Genomic DNA, 13,706 nt, shown 5'->3' with positions numbered 1-13,706 from the left:
CTCTTCCCTCTTGTGTCTGTGTAGGTGTGGCGCAGTGCTGTATCTCCCCTGTCCCAATATACGTAACCCCCCTCAGCGTCTTTAATAGATGTCCTGCCAACCCCTGCCAGAGCTTCTGGCCTGTTTCTTTCTGTCAGCAAACCCTGGGAACGTTACAATAGTAATATACCAGTGGAACCCTATAGATTTCTACAGAGAATTTGCACATTTCTATAGAAACCTTTAGGTCAACAAGATGCTATTTTCATAAGAAGCAAGTCTTAGAGGATTTCCGTGCTGCAATGCAGTGTGCAATTCTCTACATTTTTGAACGGCAGATTATAATGTGTAATGCGATACAATAGTGGACAATATTTGATATTTTTTTAATTTTTCTAAACCAATTCATCATTCATTTTAACTGCGTAGTCCAATACAGGCCACAGTGTATGTAATGGGAATGCATGCCATCTTATAGCAAATCCATACATTTATAATGCTCAGCTAAAAAATTACATAAACCTGTCTTGGAGTAAAGCTTTTCTTCCCCTAACTAATTTAAAGCGGTGATTTAATTCCTACCTTTCAAACTGTGTTTACATTGTTTCATGCTATATTTGTGCTTTCAAACTATTTATTTATAGCTTACCTTTATAAACTAGGAAGGGAAGTGCAAAGTATTTGGTAAATATAAGCTTCATGTTATCTGAAAAATAAATTAAGGAACTTTACATTTTAAAAGTCGTGTATTGCTTAGATATTTGGATATGAGCTTTCTTCACAAAAAAAGATGGCAAAAAAGCCCAGATAAATCTAAAATCGATAACAAAGCTGCTCTAAACGTTAATATTTAAAAATGATATGAAGATATCAACGCGCATTGCGAGAAATCCGCTTTTATAAGATAAATTCTAATACTTATATTCAATACAAGTAATTTAATATAAATGTTATAAAATATACATTTATAATAATTATAATATGTAATCATAATATTCAATACAGTCGTTCAAATACCAAAGTAAAACAAATACAAACAGGAGTTCACCTGAATTTTTCACTTATCAAAACCAGATTAATAAGGGGATGTTTACTATATTTTATGTGTATTCGTTTATGTTTGTATTAGAAAAGATTAAAATATAAAGAACTCAATTGTTTATTTTTATATGATCACAGAATATTTCAATTGTACACTATGGACGCTAGATTATTCCGAGCTCGAAAAGGTTCTGGGTTGACTTTATAGCTTGTATCCCAGGTTACAAGGAAGTGCCCTTGAGAACCGTTTGTATTTAATTGCTATTGCCTGTCTACGGCTCAGGAATGCGGATGCTCATGCACTGAAGAGCACTGTTTTTCAAACTAGAAAAAATCCTAGAATAAAAGAACATAATTGTACTAGATACATAAGAACAATACCTGAAATGTAAACGCATTTTACTGGAATTGTAGGACATCAGCCAAATCAGAGAAAGGGGAGGTAGTATAACTCATTCACTGTTTTCTTTTAGTTTCGGGGGAAAGAATGCTGATACTGTACATTTCATAAGGGTGAATAGCATACGACAAATAACAAAAAGGTCAATATATTTACTCATTAACTGCAACAGTTTATAGGACAAAATGAAATACAAACTGCTGTTTATTAATATACGTAAAACTCAGATATAACGTGCATTTCATCGCCGCTGTACCCTTAAGGGGAAAAAAAGCTTCCCACGTGTTGCTTGTTGTCGGTGCTACAGGTTGCCTACCTGTGCTCTACCATCACTTACATCTCTGTTGGTCTGTACTGAACGTGATCTGCTTACAGCAGCTTCGGCAGTAACATTTTAGCGAACCTCCCAAGAGAATGACTCGCCTCTCTCAAAACTCCGCCCTCTAGGTTTGTGTTGGGAAACAGTCTGTTTAAACTCGACGTGTACAAAAAAAAACAACCCACCTAAAGGTACTGCGCCTGTTGATATCCTCGCCTTTGTAGTTAGTGAGCTGGGCACAGTTTTGACCAGTCGCTAAAAATGTTAGACCCTTCTTCCAGCGAAGAGGAATCGGGCGATGAGGTATTGGAAGAGGACCGCAGAGATGTCCCGCTGGCCGTCAGCTCACAGAGGTCCCTACCCGCACAAGGGCGAAATTCCTGGGATGAAAGACGATCACACACTGCCAGACCTGCGAGCCCCAGTCCTTCTGTCATCAGCGAGAAGGAGAAAGAAGAACAAGACAGGTTACAGAAAGAAGAAGAGATGAGAAGGACGAAACTACAGATTTATATATTTGTGCTGAGGTGTATAGCATATCCTTTTAATGCCAAACAACCTACAGACATGGCAAGGAGGCAACAAAAGGTGAGCGATGAAAAGCCTTTATTTTAATAATAAATGTCTTATTTCCTTAACTTTAAAAGGACATCCGCTATCAGCTGCTTTAGCGTGGTGACAATTAGTGTTTATTTTGTTTTGGCGTGCTTTATTTTTGAGTACAGACATTCTTCACTATACTACTGAGTGCTTGTTGTTTTCGACCCAGCGTAATGAAAGAAAGTTGAAAATGTTTCAAGTTTCTTAGCAAAATGTTAGGTTCTAAAAGTAAAGTGTTTTTCAACGTACTGTATACACTTTTATATTACACCTGTAGTACTACCTGGTACTGTATTACTAAGGGGAAATTTTGGGAAATAAAATGGGAATTTTGCACCTTTGATAGGGAAGGCTGTGTAAGATTTTATGAAAAATGTAGCAATTGTCATATCAATATAATATTGATCTCTGCAGTTTGTATGGTATGGTGTTTATTCACTCGAAACCCCCCTTTTAAAGTTTTGAACATTTCTTATTGGTTTTGAAAATAAGCAGTTTAATGCTTCTTCATTAATAAATTTTCTTGTAGCTGCAGTTTCCACCCTCTTTTGCCTACTTAGGTTTTATAAAATTAGGTTTAATTTTTGCTTCACTGAAGAGACAAAATTGGCATGGTCTGATTTTGCATGGTGTGCATAATTATTTCATTTATGTGGAGGGTATTGCTATAGACTTCCCAAGCTCCAGAGACATTAGCATCAATGCTATTTTTACTTTATGAACACCCACAGGCACAAAGATTTCATTTCCCCTTGGAAACCGTTACTTGCAGATTTCTGTTTTTATTGGGTAATCCCACATAAAATGCAAACACAATAGCATTACGTGGGTTAAAAATCTGTTTTTTTCTGTTAATGCATGTACTACTATTAACAGAAAAAGATCAATTATATTTGTATTAGAACTACTGTACAAGAACATGTTAACCTGTTGAGAACACAGCAGTTGTGTACATCCTTTCAATTTTAATTCCTTTCTGAATTGATCATTTGCTACTCAGCCAAGTGATTCCTTCACTGTTTTGAAGACAGAGAGGCTCAGGCTAAGGGGAATAATAGCTTGGGTAGTATGAGAATGCTCTGCTGATACAAAGTCTTTTAACAGTTTGGTTTTTTGTAGTGCATATACATCTGAAACAAACTTAGGGTACAGTATATATAAACCCTCTCATATATCTTTGCCAGACTCATCAGAATAAGCTAAAAATACAAAGCTTCTAAATTATGAGTTTCAATGTACTATTTTAGACCAGAAAACAAACAAAATATTTATTGACTTCTGTAACTTTCCTGAAGCTTTGATTTTGATTAATACTATGAGCAATATCCTTTATAGAATCAATCAGCTATTTTTAGTAGGACTAAGCCAGAGGCTGAATAGACTAGATTTTATTTCGTGCCTTTCAAAGTACATCATCTCAAAGAGTTGTCCAGTCAAACAGAGAGAGACAGCTATTTCACTTGTTTCCCACAAGTGAAAACTGTAAATTAAACAGAATTAAAAGCTGGAGTATTAAAGAGTTTTAATACAAGATTTAAAAGCACTGACTGACACAAGATCTGATATGGCCTGGGAGTTAACAGTTGTAGTCAGGAGTCAGATTATTCAAGCCCTTAAAAGTGAGCAGCATGATTTGGAGTTGTTTACTGAAGTCCACAGTGAGACAATTTAAAGAAGCTAAAACAGGTGATATATGTTCATGTATCCTAATTTTCAAATTCCATGCTGCTGAGATCTGAATAAACTGCTGCTTTTCAAAAACATGTTTGGTTGTACAGTATCAATAAGCAATAAATTACAATAATCAAGTTTCAGAAAGACAAAAACACATTAGCCTTTCTGTATCAGACTAGGAGAGTTGCTATAATTTCATAGCACTGTGAACATGAACATCAAATGCAAAACATGGGTTAGAAATGACCCTGGGATTCCTCACCTGAGTTTTTGGACTGATTCCAGGGCTAATAGTCATTAATAGTCAGTTTAACATATTTGTGGATATCACAGTCAATATCACTTTGGTCTAGTTGGAGTTCAGATATAAAATGTTATGTTGCATTAATTTTTTAGATCGTTAGATCGTCATTTTTTAGATGACAATGCAGATGGTGCTTGATTAACATCAGGTTGTGTGTGAACATACATTTCAACAACCAATCAACATTGAGATGAATGCTGATATTATACTTACAGTATGAAGGGTCTGGCCCAATGTAATGTATAGATACTAAAAACAATTGGACCAAGACAAAAAGCTTGTGGGACATAAGAGGAGAGCAACTTTGTAGAGGAGGAACTTTGACTAATTGGAACAAATTATGTTCTGTCAGATAAGATTTAAAGCACAAAGATGTAATACCAGTAATATCAACAACCCTCCATAATCTATTCAGCATTATAGTATGATCAAGTGTCAAAAGGAACATTACTGTTCAACAGTTACGAATGGCTAAAACAACAACAGCAACAACAGTTATCAGAAGATTATTAATAACCATAACAAGAGCTTGTTCTGCTTTATGCATTGATCTTAACTTATTGACCTGAACCCCATTTAATCTGTCAAGAACGATGGTTTGTTTAATTTAAGTGTACACACATTTGTTCGTTGAGATTTGTAGGCCTTCAGATACTGAAGAAGCTGAAAAATAACAGGCTTTGGTTTCGTTTGGGATCCCTGTACTTTTTCTTGTTACAATGACTAAAATGCCTGGTCTGAAGGATACCCAACCAGACTTTGTGCTTAACAGTTAATATATGAAGTAAAACTAATTTAGAATGTCGATTTTGCACCTCGGAGCAAAACTTACTGGGGTGGGAGACGGTACGTCTGATCAAATATTGCAGAACAGTGCCCTCCGAAAATATTGGGACAGCAGGAGCAAAACTGATATATTTGCCTTACATTCAAGCAATCTGTATTCATGATTAGAAGATGAATGTAAATGATAATAACAGTAGGGGCTGCATGGTGGCATGTGCTTAATTCAGTTGAACTCTTTGTGTAATGTCGTGAGACGCAGCCACTTTAGGTTCTTGTCGGTTCCTGGGATGTTCTGGATTTCGTTTTTTCTTAAGCACGTAAAATGCATGCTTATTTGGAATTACATCTGGACTTTTTAGATGTTGGTAGTTTGAGATTTTCAACTATTTTTGCTAAATGTATTGATAGCATTGGCTGCATGTTTTGGGTCATTTGCTTGCTGCACAGTGAAGCCCTGCCCAATAGATATGGAAGTATTTTGTTCTACATAAGTAGACAAAATGTTTCTTCAGATCAGGTCAGGTTCTTTTGGAGTGTGTTCTTTGGAGCTACAATTCTTGCCTTATTTGCTTTGACCTTTCCATCATTTTGCTAAAGGCTTATCTTCATCTTATCTGTCCACAAAACTTTGTTTCAAAACTCTCCTGGCCCTTTTTTGTTTTTCCAAACAAATTCTGAAGCATGGTGGAGGTAATGTCATGGCCTGGGCATGCATGGACTTTTCTGGAACTGGCTCTTTTGTGTTAGCAGCAATAATACAGAAAATGTCTTTCTCATTCACCAAGCAGGATACCATTCATGGCTTAAAGTCAGTGGTGGTTTACTTTTAATCTTTCTCCCGATATTGCATCCAAATTCCTCTTTTAAAATGTTGATACCAACAAATAGTTTTAAATTCCTCAAGTTTATTAAAAAGTATGGAATACAAAGTGAGTTATAAGGCCTTTTACTATGTTTCTTTCTATTTTCAGTACAGAGATAATGTCAACAACTTGCCTTGACAATTCCACACATTTTCTAGGTTTTCTAGGTAGGTAAATGTAAAGTAATGTGTGAAATATACAATGCAATATTTTTTAGAACAGATGCTACATTGTTGTTATAACACCGACAATTTCAATCAAAATAAGCTTGCAATATATTCAATAAATCATTAGGAAAATGAACCTTTGACAATGTAATGATTACATTTGTCATCAACAGAGTTGATCAGCATGGGGTCTAATATAAAAGTCACAGTTAGTAATGTGTGTGGCCACTGTTGGAAGAAATACAGGCCGAGCATCTGCCACACATTCATTGCACCTGTTTTGTGGGATTCTGTCCCATTCCTCTAGCAAACTTTGCACAAGCACATGCCTTTTCACTAGTCTCTAAGCCTGATAAGCAATATGTCATGCCAATTACTGTATGTGCATACGTGCCATAACTCATATTCTCATTTTGCAAGAAAGTTATTACATGAAATAGGTGCTTCTTCCAGGTCATGACTCAGGGGAATTGGATACTTATGCACCAATATTCCTCACACAGATATGCAAAAAGTGTACAGTAGTATCTGCCACATACATGATGTTGAAGAAAAAGCAGGAAAAGAGAGAATTATTTATGTTGCAAAGTCTGTAATTAAGGAATTTAATAAAATTTTGTTTGTGCTCTCTTGAAATTCTGCTGGTTTAAATATAGTAATTATGGATTAATACTGTATCATGTGATTCATAGTGCTTGAACATATTAATTTTGGATCTGTAATTGTGCATTTATACTCTATTTAGGAATATGCTGTTTTCCTAAGGAAGCCACAGCATTTAATACATTCAAACCAGAAACAGTGTCACCTACTTATCCTAACTGTTTCCACATGGTAACCAGCTTCACACTCAATCATCAGCAAAGACATAACTAAAATGTGTAGTGAAGTATTCAGACTGCTATCAACACTTCATCATTGAAAAAAGTATGAGTTGAAACCAGGTAGAACAGCAGTAGATCTCATTTTTCAATTAACACATTTTATTTGCAAGATAGTGTGTTATGTGTGTGTGCTATCAGCATAAAACCTTTTAAAGGAGAATTACAACATGAATGAATTTGTTAAGGAAATAAGTAGTAGTTAATGCTAAACATTCAGCCACATTATTCCTTGCAGGCCTGCTGGAGGTTGTAACAAAACTGCACGGATGTACAAATTATACTTTAAGATATGAATATTCCTCTGAAAGTTCTGGCACATTGCACAGATATTAGTGAACACCATACGTTTTTTTTACTGAGTGATTTGTTAGGGATCCATAAGATACACTTTGACAATACAAGCCAGCATGTGTATTGCTAATTTTTATTGACCTGGAAGGGCTTTTATCTTAAATGCAGCTGATTCAATAATCACTTATCAAATTCAGAGTCATAGTGGCCCAGAGCCTATCCCAGGAAGCACTGGGTTGCAAGGCAGGATAGACCCTGGACAGGATGCCAGTCCATCGCAGGACAAAACACAAACTCAGATACACCTTCACACCAGGGCCAATTTTATAGAAGCCAATTAATCTACCAGCATGTCTTTGGACAGTCAGAAGCAAACCACACAAACACTAGGAGAATATGCAAAGCTCTGTGCAGGTAGCACACAGGAATGAGGCAACAATGCTAACCTCTGCGCCACCATGCCTTTGGAGACTATTTTATGATACAAAATTAAAGTAAAATAAATTAAGGTTGTCTATATGGTTACGTCTCACTTGATGTAATGTGCAGAGGAGGCTGAATGTCAGATGGACCTTAAATGAGCAGTTTTTTTGTTGTGAAGTTATCTGGGATACAATTTTTAGTTTTTGAAAATTTATTTGTAAAGCTATTTGGCCATAAACTAAAATTAAAATTTGCATAATGATAAATCAACCTTTTGCTTAGATATTTTCCACTAATGTCTTCAAAGTTGTTTTCAATGCTTTTTTCTTTAGTCAAGCCCTAATTAGCTAGTGTCTACAAAGTAAAATTAATTACCTGTAAATTGCAGTGTTTTTGGTAGTTTTGCTTTCATTATGCAAATAAGAGGACTGAGAATAAATAGATCTGATTTCAGCGCATGAAAGCACAAATATTTAGGTTCCTATTTGATGTATCTGCCTATTTTGAATTTTCAGTGTTCATGGTGATTTTATTGTAAGAAGGTGTACCTAAGAGAGTCATATGTTCTCCCTTCTTAATTTTATTTTTCCAGTTAATTTTGGAGATCAATATTATATTTTTGATTCACTATGACATGAAACATAAACATTAACCCTTACTCACTTTTAAAATACCCATACCTTAAGTTCTTACTTGTACTGTATGTGATGCTATTTCAAACTTACCTGGAAAGTCTCATCAAACTCTAGATTAACCTTATTAATTAAAATGGATCTTATTTGCCTCGAAAAAAATAGAAATATTTAGCTCAAACCTGAAATGACATTGTATAATTAACAACCTTTTTTAGCTGATCATATTGGCATTTTGAGAGTATTTTGCTTTCCGGTTTGTGTCACTTTTTACAATTACCTTATCCTCTTAAGATGTAAATAATACCCAAACCATGTGACACAGAGCCTAGCTTGACAGTGCATCTTGACAGTAGATTTTTTTTTTACAGTTTTATTGGAACTGCAATTGTTTGCATATTACTGCCACCTCACAAGTGCTAAGAATTTGGCTGTCCAAGCTTGCTCCTGCACTGTTAGTCCTAGGGGACCTGCTAGACAGTGCCAGCTTTCCTCATATGGTAACCTAGCTGTCAGTCCTCAGTGTTTGCCTCTGAGAATGTGCCTTGTCAGTTCAGTTCTCTTGAAACAATCACACTGACAGGGGAAGCTTACTAACCTAATAAGTCAAGAACAAAGCCAAAACCAAAGGAGTTATCACCAATTATTGTATATAGAGTTATTACTATGTCTACATACTGTAGGTAAACAGAAGGATATAAGACACTTCCAAAGGGTCTAGTAACATTGTTATTTCATGTCTTATTATGTTTATTTTAAAGATAAAACAGTACATATTTTTGGTCCTGACATTTTGGTTACATTTTGGTTACATTGTGCAAAGACCAGAGTGATCAAAATATCTAGGGGATAAAACTCCTAGGTTTCAGATTGTGTAAATATCTGGTCTTCTCCATCTGGGCCATGTACATTAGTAAAACAGCTCCATGACAACTCTTCACACTTTTTGTGTATAATATTTCAAGTGTCACATTAATTAGTTCCACGGTAATCAGGATTGAAGTCTTTTTTGGTTTTGAGTGTGACCAGTCTCTTATAGACCATAATAATCTGTCTTGGGGGGCCTGCATGTTAAGACTTAATACATTGTAATTCACCTACTCTTTCTAGTTAAACATCACAGGAATTGTTTTCATTTTCTATCTCACATTTATTTAAATTATTAAGTATATATGAAGACCTAGCTTGACATGTAGTTTATGCTATTGGATCAGGTATACAGTATATGATTCAGAAATAAAATCTCATTTTGTATCTTGGATAAAGAAATCTACTATATTTTTCATATCACAAGCTAAAAATGTAATCTTATCTAATTGAAAGTGTAACCAAAAACAAGTTAAAAATCATATATTATTTTTTTATAATGCAATGAAGAAGAGCAATACCAAATAGTTACAAAATTTGTGGCTTTAGACACTGGTTTTTCAGCTATCATTTTTTCCTTTTGACTGACTCGATTTCCTGATTTTAAAACCAAACTAAACTAGACAATTCTGTAAATACTTCCAAATTTCTAATTACCTAATTTCGGTGCTAATGCAACCCTGGCACTAGTCTGGGAGTCATGACAACAGCCCCAATATCTATTCTGAGAGATTTCCATCATCAAATCATCTTTTCATCTAGTAGAAGGACAAAGCTCTTGCATATGGTAGCCAGATATCCTTGGCTAGAGACAAGAGTTGCTAGTGTCTGCTTAGATGAAGAGTATACCACTCAACCCCAACAGTGCTTCAGTAGGCACTGTTCTTTGGAGTTTCCAGCAAATGTTAACTAGTCGTATAGACTGTGTTTTAACATAAGACCTCCAGGCTGTGGAACTCGTCCTGCTTTTTAAATGGAGGCTTTTACTGGAGCTACAAGTATGTACTGTAAATATGCTCTTAGGAGTGTTTTCTACAAATTATATTTGAAAAAGTTAAAATTTTGGCAGTTCATTTGGCAGATAAAGTAATGGAAAACTATTTTGTAGATGTTCTATTTATTTACTTGTTTAGTTTTCCAATATGTAAGCTGCAGATTCACTACTCTGAGCTGACAGATCAAAAAGCACTTGTCTCTTGCCGTATGCTCTGCCTTCTTATTAGTTCCATTTAGTAGTTTTGTATTATAATTATCCCCTGTGGGGCATAGAATGAAGACTCATCAATGTTGCATTCATGTATTCATCAATCTCATAGGTAGATTTTGAGGATCCTTGCATAAAATGTATCAGATTGTTCTGGCGTGTCATTCCAGTTGTTGGAATAATGCAATTTGTGATGAAAAAATAAATGACCTATTACCTTTGTTTAACAAACCAAATGTGAACTGGTAGAATCTATATGTTAATTGTCTTGTGAAATGAGTTTTGTCTACACATGCAGTATTTTGGTCAGCATATAGTATAGATATCAGTATCTTAATAATTACAGTATGTCCTTCCAAGTCACATGTTGTTATGTATGAAGAATCAGTCATTAAGCCTATTGCATTCATGTTATTTAAAAGATGTCCATATCATAGCTAGTTTTAGTATTTTTCTTCTAAATCATTGAAGTCATTATGGGTTAATACAATGCCTTAATAACAAATAATGCTAAAATCAAGTCTTACCTAACAGTGAAACTCCCCCATGAAAACATTTTTTTTTCATTTTTTTTGGTATTTCATTGAACATTTCATTATGTACAAGATCCATTGAATATTATATGTAAGATAGACATTAAAAAGTTTTCAAGGTAAGTGCCCCACTGAAATAATATAGTAGATGGCAAAGTCAGTGGATAATGAACCTTTCAAAACCTGTCCTTCAAGCTTAATTTTGGAGTCTAAAATGAAATGAACTTTTGTAAAAGAACTGAAAAGGGGGCAAACCTCAGAGTCACAATCTGAAAGAGTAATCAGACAGATAACCAAAGGAAATGACTAAATGGGATTTTTAATTGTTCGCAAGGAATTCTAGTAAATATCTAGAAGAGAATCTCTTGTATGTTTCATGCTGGATTACAGTTGTTGCAAACAACAAGCTGTGCTTAGTCCTTTTGATGAATCCCACAGATGATCAGGGTAGTAGCTCATACTGTATAGAAGTCCTCAAAGGTGAAAATAATGTTATTTAATACACCAGGTCCTAATTTTACAAAAAGAATGTGATCCTTAATAGCTTTACACGCAAAAAAATATTTGTAGAAAAAAATATTTGTCTTCTATATGTAGAAGACATAATGGTCACACTTATTCATCCTCCTGTTGCAAGTGTTTTGTAAATCATCATGTGGCATGGATTACACTGACAACACACATCCTGTAGTGTGCTGTGTGGTTCTGTCACTTTTTAAGGAGGCTTTGCATCCTTCTGACCCTTGGGCTTCCTTCTGAGCTGCTTTCTTTCATTATAACCTAACAGTTTCAAACAAGAGGCAGTCACTGGGCTTTTGGCTCATTTGAAAATCTTTCTTATGCTTAAGTTGTTGTGTTTGACCCAGAAATATTTTGATTGAGTACTGGTGACTGGGATAGCAAATCAAGAGCATTAATTTTGTGCACAGTTAACCCTTTCTTTCTTGATGTGGACATATGCTTTGTCCATTTTCCCCCATGTTTTGCCAAAATAACTTGGTATATGTTGGAGTTCATGATTTCCCCTAGCTTTACAAGTGCTCTCGGACCCATAGATGCAAAATTCCGAAATAAAACAGACCCTCAATCCCATCACATTTCGCAATGTCCATGAATGCTGACATGAACTTCTCCTTTTACAGCTTTTTGTCCAAACATTTGTTTTTCATTTTATCTGACCTAAGATGCAGTTCCAATTGTCATTCATATGACATATTTTGGCATATTTGAGCTCCTTCATTTCAAGATTTATCCTCAGACATGGCTTTTTCCTTGTAAACTGGCCATGAATTCCACATTAATGCAGGCCACATTGAATGGTAATTTTTCATTCTACCTGTTGCCTTCGGATTTATGGTTGCCTTCTGAACAGCTTAATGCACAGCCAATTGTGACAAAATAACCTTTTGTTCTATGACTGTCAGGCTTGCCACTATACCAGTAGCCCTTAATTTCTTAATGGACACTTCAGTGGAAGATAGTAGATTCAGCTTTCTGTGAATTCTTTTATAGCCATCCCCCAACTTAAGGACAACAGTGACCAACCTAATGTGTGTTCTATTATATCTTCCCCTGTTGTTTAAGTCACCAGGCATGATATGTACAATATACTGAAACACTAATCTCATATTAATAATACTAAGTCAAAATTGTATGAATGTAGGTTTAATTATCTATTAAAATGTAATCATATTTTTGTTTTGGAGTTGTAGCGATAAGACCTTGTATCTTTGTATCTCCAATAAACAGCAGTATCCAGGAATAGCTATAGTTGGCTCAGGCATTGTTGTACTGACGGGACACCATTTCTCTTCACTAATGAGTTGAAATTACATAGAGGTTTTACTGGCAGTCAGATCGGGGTCTGGAAACAAATGTGTTGTAGTTTTTTCATCATACTTTATAGCTATCTTATGGTAATATGTTATATAGTGGGATAGAATCAGCACATAAAGATGGGTGAACCTTCTTATTAAAGGACAGCATCTTCTCTATTTCACACTTAGACATAGCCAGGTACAGCTAATACAAGTAGATATTGATTATGCCCCTCCATAGGTACTGTATATCTTGGACAAGAAGTGAATGCAGCAGATGAATTGGCTAACAGGGTCTTTGGAATTGAACTTAACCAAGTTTGCTTGTTGCTTAATAAAATACAAAGGGCAATTGTTGCTCCTGCAGTGCAAAACAAGACTCTGCAAGACCCTGCCTCATATCTAAGAATAGATACAGCTCCCACAAAGCAATAAGAATAGCTTCTGATTAGTCAGTTGCAGAGGTCTGTTTAAAGTGTTACAATGTTTTGTTACAGATGTTTCTGTATATTAGATGCAGCAATTGTCAACACAAAAGAGGTGTTTTAAATAAGTGTTCTTAACTGTTTTTGAGGGGAACGTTTTAATATGTTAATTGCATTCATATGTTCAAATGTGTTTTTTTTTTACATTTTACAATTGTTAAACCAACCCACCTAAAAAAAAGAACAGGCAGCTACAGTATATGGAACTTCTAATTTTCATGAATCTTTAATCCTTTGCAAAAAGTTGTATTTTTAGCTCTTGTTCTATTTGTTTATTACAACTCATTCCTTTCCTGTTGCGTTCTAATAACCAAATATCATTTTTGTAAAAAAAAAATATTTTCAGTAAACTGTACAGTATGCACTGTAAAGTACCTGAAGTATTAAAATGTTGTATTTTTCCAGAATTGAGCTCAGTTCTGAAGATGCTTCATTTA

General features: G+C 35.0%; 1 protein-coding gene across 1 annotated transcript in view; it reads left to right on the top strand.

The window, feature by feature from the left end:
• Positions 1-1,855: 1,855 nt before the first annotated feature.
• The window catches only part of cadps2 (calcium dependent secretion activator 2), a 300,507-nt gene continuing 288,656 nt past the window's right edge, over positions 1,856-13,706 (top strand). Inside the window, exon 1 of the mRNA XM_088922931.1 lies at positions 1,856-2,327. Coding sequence (XP_088779057.1) covers positions 2,001-2,327 — 327 coding nt within the window. The 5' untranslated portion in view covers positions 1,856-2,000. The remainder of the gene's footprint in view (positions 2,328-13,706) is intronic.

Source organism: Atractosteus spatula, chromosome 8, assembly GCF_055471065.1.
Source record: "Atractosteus spatula isolate fAtrSpa1 chromosome 8, fAtrSpa1.hap1, whole genome shotgun sequence".
Lineage (NCBI taxonomy): Eukaryota > Metazoa > Chordata > Actinopteri > Semionotiformes > Lepisosteidae > Atractosteus > Atractosteus spatula.
Note: the sequence above shows the minus strand (reverse complement) of the source record. Positions and strands in the feature narration are given on the sequence as shown.